Here is a 6714-nt window from a genome sequence, read left to right as displayed (position 1 = left end):
GTGTTGATTCTTCTTAATAATCCCCATTAACAAGAAATCACTTACTGCTGATATTGATCTGAACTGTTGTCAGTGAGATGAATTAGGAGCAGGGGGCTAGGGAGAGAGGGTTGTTGATCTGTTGTTTTCCTGCTGGGCTTCTCAGGAACATTGAAACATTTAGCTAATTCCTGCCAGGAGCGTATCTCCTTGTTTTCTGACTCCAGAGACAACTTTCTATGTGAAAACTCCTTGAACGAACTTAAGAAATAAAATTCTGGCCACAGATGCACTTTAGGAACTGCAGGGGTGTTATCTGGGAAAAACAGTTACTTCAGTTTCTACAAAACTGCTAAAGGAGAGGGATTTGGTATCAGTCCCTTAGAGCTGACAACTCATTCCTGTACAAATTGTGTGAATTCCAAATAGTTTGTATAAACCTGCCATATGCAGTTTGTCTGAAGAAAGCAAGTGGTGCTGAGCTGCACTTGCTCCTATTACCTTCAGGTAGAGTTGGGACACTGAATTCTTCTAAAAAAGCTGGTCTAAAACAGAGAAATGAATGCCAGTGCCAGGCTGTGCAATCCAAAGAAAGCTGAGGAAAGGACAGTGAGATCAAATCCAAGTGCAAATCTTATTAAAACCTCCTTCCTACACCACTTAGCATGCCCCCAAACACTGAGAGGATCTCTGATTTCATGTTCCCTGGGGAAAGACCAGTATCCTCAGCTTTCCTCTGGAATAATGTTCTCTAAGTACCATTTTTTCATATTGCTCTATAGATGTGAAACACTTCAGGCTCAGGCAGAGAAATGCATCAGCTTTGATGCATTCTGTTTTCCTAAGCAGTTGAGAGGATTGGACTCAGCACACCACTGTGCTGTGGTGTGTGCCGACAGCCTTGGTGCCTTCGGAAGTCCCGGGGAGACCTTTTACCGCTGCCTGACCCTGTTGGCTGTACTAGCTGCGGAGGCTGGTCTTGCCGTGGAGCTGCAGCCAGAGGTGAGGCAGACCTGGAAAAGCAGGACTAGCAGCAATGGGGTGTTTCTGCATGTGAAGACAGTGAGGCCCCCTTGGCCAAAATCAGTGTGCTGGGGGTTAATTCCTACTATATATCTCTCTTGCACTTTTCCCTAATCCAGCTAATGAAAGGTCTTTAACCTCGCCTTGCTCTGCGGCTGCTGGTGCCTCTGCCAGAGCTGGGCTGCTGCACTGCGCTTGGCCTCAGCCAGCTGCGGCTGTGTCCTCTGCCTAAATCGCTTTCTGAACTGTCTCCAAGGCTCCGGCTGCTGTTCCAAGCCCCTGTCTTATCCTGCCCTGCATCTGCTCGTGATGCAATTCCCGCAGGAATGGGGAAGTGTGAGGAGGAGGGGAGTGTGTGAGCAGTGGTGTGGGCAGCGGCTATAGTACATCCATCCCTACTGAGAATGAGCACAATGCAGTCCTGGAAATCGGACCCAAAACCGTGCCCAGAACAGCCTCTGCAGAGCAACAGCAGGCCAAATCCCACTGGACAGTCGGATTCCCTGATAGCTGTAGCTCTGAGATGTTATGGGAGGAAAATAAACAGATTTGAAGAAATTAAGGGATCTGAGGAACGGAAAGGATGTTTGGGGTATGTGGAGAGGGGTGCTGTGTTGATGTGTGGAGTTACTTTTTCCTGTGGCTTTTCCTGGAGTCTCAGTGCAGTCCATCTTGGTAGACCACTTAATAAAAGGCCCTACTCAGGGCCAGCTTCTGAAAGTAGTAGTTCAAGTTTTAGCTAATCTTAATGCTTTCCCTCATGTTAACTCAGGACTTGTCCTGTCTCCTGAAGGCTCCCTGTGAGCTCTGATCCTGGCCAAGCTCTGCAATGGCAGAATCCAACTGCCAGTGACACCAGCATCACGGAGTGGGATGGCAGTATTGTGCCCATTTTACAGATCAGGCAAACCGAGGCACCGAACTGCGACTCCCCCACAAGCATCCAACAGTGGCAGAGTTTAAACCCAGTTTTCTCCTGCCTCCTCCCATGCTCTTTGCCTGGGGCTCTCAGGAAGGTAGACACCCTTGGTCCTCTTAGAGCAGCGTATTTTCTGGCTAACCTGCTGCCTCTCTACCATCTGCTGAAGTCTGTGTGTCCTTCCAATGCAAAGCCTGTGTGGGAAGAAGGCAAAAGTCATCATGCAGCCAGTGATCCCAGGATTGGAGAGGTTTCAAATGAGGAGAAATAGCCTTTCTTTCTTCCCAGGCTGCACGGCTGTGGGGCTGGCCCCAGCTCCTGTGCATTTAGGGGCAGGCAGCCCTGTGTCCCTACTTCAGGCTGGCAGGCTCTGGTCCCTTTTGGTGTAACAGACCCAATGTCCCTCTGCCTGTCCGGGGTAAGTGCCCCCGAGGAAGACTGTCCCGAGGGGGGTGGCAGAAGGCCACCCTTTGCCCAGCCCCGAGCCCCAGACAGGTGCCTATGCTCCACGCTGCATTAGGGGCTTTGCGAGCAGCACCCAGGGCTCCTCTTCTATTTGCAGAGATAGGAAGGAGGTCGGAGCTCCTTATCTGTGCAATCCTACCTTCGGGGGGGTGTGTGAGGTTGGTCCCCTTGGGAAGGAGGGATAGAGGCTGCAGGCAGCTTCCATTCACCGGCAGCCTTTCATCCTATGTCCCAGGGCCACAGCCACCCTGTCTCCATCCCTGTTTACTGATGGGGCCGATATGGCCAAGGCAGGAGGGGTTGCAGGTTCCCCTAATCGCCTTATCACCGGGCCGGACAATCTCAGACACTCAGAGGATGTTTTGACTGCGCTGAATTACAATGTTTGTTGTTTCTCACTCCCAATAATTGACATTTGATAGCGACTACTGTAAAAGCGGCCGAGGTGCTGGGGCTGAGGCAGAGGAGAGGCAGGGACCCGGGCGGTGGGGAGCCCCGCTCGCTGCCCCTGCGCAGTTTGGGAGCAGACGGGGGGTCCTTTGCCCCTCTCCCCCATGGGGACAGGGTGCGGAGGGGCTGCCGAAACCTCCCGCGGATGCGCTGGGGGCAGTTCCCCTCAGGCAGAGCCCGATCCTCTTGGTTTATGGCTTGGGCTGTTTGTACTCCCCTTGCATTGCTTTTCTGTGCAGGGAAGAAACCAGCCGCCCGGCCCCCGCTCCCGGAGACCCGGAGCGACGGGGTCACCGGCGGGGGGGGAACGAGGCCGGCCCCGACCCCAGCCCGGGGCGGGACGGGACACGGCCGGTGCATAGCGGTCCTGCCCGGGCTGCGGGCTCAAAAAGCGGCTTTTAAATTATTTTTGAAAGACGCTAAAATGCAAACACCGTTTGCACGCCTCAAAAGGGGGATTGCTGAATTGACAGGAGGGCTACACAAAGCGGGGGAGGAGGGAGAGCGGCAGGGAAAGGCTCCCGGGAGCGGGGGAGGCGGCAGCGTCCTGCCGGTGAGAGCCTCGGGGGAGGGCGGCTCTGCACCCACCGCCCCCCGCGGGCTGCCGTCGCCGGGAGATGCTGGGGGGCCCGGGCCGCACAAGGAACGCCAGGGACGCGCAAGGTTAAGCCACTCACTTTAATGACAACTCGCTGATCTCCATCAGCTTGTACAGCAAAGGGAAACGCGTACGAGCGGGCGGCGGGGCGAGGGGCGGACAGTGCATTCCAATACTAACTCACGTTTTAGTGCATAACCCTACGGGGACCTGGCAGGTCGGAGTGTCTGTATTCCTCGGCCGGGGTGGGGTGGGGGGTCTGTCCTCATCCGTACGCTGGCGAGAGCCGCGGCCGGCCCCGCTCCCGGCCCGGCCCCGGGCGCCTGCGGGGCGCAGCCGAGGCCGGCGTTAGCAGCCTCGCAAGGGGAGACTTGGGGCTGGCGAGAGGCTTAACTGGCCGGACAACGGGGACCGTACGGGAAGTGCAAAAATTAACGTGGATGTCAATAATAATTAGTATAGAGTAAAAATAAAATAATAAAAAAAGAGAGAGTTGAAGGGCTTGGCTAGCTGTTGTTGGGATCAGGTCAAGCAAAATGACCGGCTGCTTTGCAGGAAGGAAGGAGGGAGGGGAATTACCGGGGCAAAGACCCCGGTGACGGCGGAGCTGGGGCCGGGGCCGGGCGCAGGGGTCGGGAGCTGCGGGCAGTGCCGAGCCTCCCTGCGCGGTGCCCGCCAGGCCCCGCACGCCGCGCAGCCGTCGCACGAAATACTGAAGGCCTCCCCGCTGGAAATGGCCGCCACGCTAGTGAACTCCGCCGGGATGCTACACTGAACCGTCCTCATCCCCCCGCAGCCTGGAAACGTCCCGAGACCGGCTCGCAGGCGCGGCCGAAGCCCCTCCATCCCCGGCCCCGGGGTCTCGCCGGTGGCCGTGGTCCACGGAGGGGAGCAGGCTGGGCGCGGGGACGGCTCTACCAGGCTCGGATCCCGTGCAACGTGGAGATCCCCGCGTTCCCCTGCGGGATGGGTGTCTGCACTGAATTCAAGTCCCCTACGCTGAAGTTCATGAAGTTGTTGCCGGCCGCCGAGGGCTGCATGGTCTGCATGGACGGGTAGTTGCAGTTGTAGTTGGCGTTGCAGGCGGGGCTGTTGTAGTTAGTGTACGCGGGGTAGGCGTTGTAGCTATAGGGGTTAATGCTGACATTGTACGGCGAACTGTAAGGAGAAGACTCCCCCAGGCAGGGCTTCCCATCGCGCACCAGCACCGGCACCGCTATCCGCCGGGGGGGAGGGATGCCCACCATTTCGAGGGTCTGATCCTGTCTCTGCCTTTTGCATTTATACCTTCGATTCTGGAACCAAATTTTCACCTGGGTGGAGGTGAGCTTTAGGACGTTTGCTAGATGGTCCCTCTCGGGAGCCGAGAGGTATTTCTGCTGCTTGAACCTTCTCTCCAGTTCGTAGACTTGGGCTTGAGAAAAGAGGACGCGAGGTTTCCTCCTCTTCCTCTGTCTGGGGCGCTCGGGATCTTCCAGGTCTCTTTTCTCCTGCTCCAGGCTCTTGTGCAGGGAACACAGTTCTGCAGCAAAATAAACGGGCAAAGGAAAAAGGGGGAGGAAAAAAACCGTGCAAAAAAATAAAGCAATGTTCAATATACCGCCTGCACCCGGAGCGAGCCCCGCGTCCCCGGCCTTTCCCCGGCCCTTCCCTTCCCCGGCCTCGCTGTGCCTCGGCCCCGCAGGCCGCCGCGACGAGCCGCTCCTGCGGCAGCGGGACCGGCCCAGCCCCGCTCTTTAAGCACCTCTTTAGCGATTTTCTGTCGGTCTTTTTTTGTTTGTTTGTTTGAAAACAAGGATGCTCGTGCAGTGATGTGAGTGGCGACCGCCCGTGCCACAGCCTGGATTTATCGCAGGTAGGCTCTGTACTGAATCCCACCCCGACCCCATGGGCGTACACTCAGCCGAGCGAATTAGAAATCAGATTTGTGGCCTGATTTCAGGACAAGCTCGAGGCCTCGCGTGTCATCCTGTCCCGTGGGGCAGCCCGCGCGGCCGCGGCCCCAGCCCCGCTCGGGGGAGCCGCCGGGGTCTCCCGGGCCGGGGTCGGTGGGACGCTTCCCGCGGGGGGTCTGTCCCGCTCCTGCACCGCGGGGCCTGGGAGGGGATGAAGATGCTTTCCCTCCCCGCGCTCTTCCTCCCCCGGGCCCCGGGGCCGGGCGGCAGGCAGGAGCCGAGGCCGGGCGCGGCGCCTCCCCCCCGGCCACAGCCCCGCACCGTGCCCTCTTCCTCCGCCGCCCCGGGGAGCCCAAGCTGCCCTCGGCCGAGCGCCCAGCCCGGACCGGGGGTCGCCTTCCCCCTGCCCTCCCTTTTTGTCAGCTCGGGGGCCGCCGGCCAGCACCACCGTTGCTCGCTGGCTTTACCTTTCTTGTCCGCCTTGGCGTCCTTGGCCGAGTCCATTTCCACGTAGCTTTTAACGTAGTAGGAGCCGGGGAAGGCGGCGGCGGTTTTGGCGGGGTGCGCCTCAGGCAGCTCCTCCCGCAGGTCGGGCAGGGCCGGGGGCTCGGCGCTGTACGTCTCCTGCTTGAAGGTGGCCAGCATGCAGGAGGGGGAGGACAGCGAGGAGAGCTCCATGGAGGCCAGGCCACTCTGATGCTGTTCCAGGTTCAAAATATCCTTGACCGAGAAGGGTGTCGTTGTCACAGGGCTAGGAAACATTGCGGAGGAGAGCGGGGCAGTGGCCGGAGCCCAGGGTCATGGAAAGGTAGGTGAGGAGCAGCCAACGTGGAGCAGTGGTGGAGCGTGGGCTCACGGAGGGGGCACATAGCATTCCCGCGAGTAGCCTTGACTTGTGCACTGGAGGCAGGTAGGACCAGACCATAAGGGAAGGGAAGGAGGGACTAGGCAGTTTTTGGGTGACTTTAGCTTTCTATTGGCCAACATTGCAGTGATGGTATGAGAGATGCAAAGTTCCATGTCACCTAATATAGTAATACATCTCAAAAACATCCCCACTCATTTAAAGGGGCGGCACTGTATTTATCTATCTTTTCCCCGACGAGTTTGTTGGTCCATTAAAAAAAAAAAAATCCAGAATGGCCTAATGTGTACAAAGCCACTATCTGATGCCATCTATCATACAGTCAGATTAAATAAACAGGCCGGGAGGAAACCATCAACCAAATATGTGCTGATTTCATTTTTTTTTTAAGCGAGGGAACGGAGGTTTCGTTTTTAGTGTTCTGCAATATCCGATCGCAAGAACTAGAAAACGGGAGTTCACTGTTGTGTGAAGCGTGCTCAAAGGGAAATCCGCGCTTAAGGTTTATACAGATATTCTG

General features: G+C 57.0%; 1 protein-coding gene across 1 annotated transcript; it reads right to left on the bottom strand.

Moving 5' to 3' along the window:
• Positions 1–3510: 3510 nt before the first annotated feature.
• Positions 3511–6266, bottom strand: NKX2-5 (NK2 homeobox 5). The gene is made up of 2 exons (XM_072872307.1): positions 5797–6266; positions 3511–4956 (listed from the first exon to the last, which is right to left on the bottom strand). Exons 1-2 carry the CDS (start codon positions 6089–6091, stop codon positions 4349–4351), a joined length of 903 nt encoding a protein of 300 aa, XP_072728408.1. The 5' UTR covers positions 6092–6266; the 3' UTR covers positions 3511–4348.
• Positions 6267–6714: the final 448 nt, after the last annotated feature.

The sequence above is a fragment of the Ciconia boyciana genome, chromosome 9 (genome assembly GCF_034638445.1).
Source record: "Ciconia boyciana chromosome 9, ASM3463844v1, whole genome shotgun sequence".
In the NCBI taxonomy this organism is placed as follows: Eukaryota; Metazoa; Chordata; class Aves; order Ciconiiformes; family Ciconiidae; genus Ciconia; species Ciconia boyciana.
Note: the sequence above shows the minus strand (reverse complement) of the source record. Positions and strands in the feature narration are given on the sequence as shown.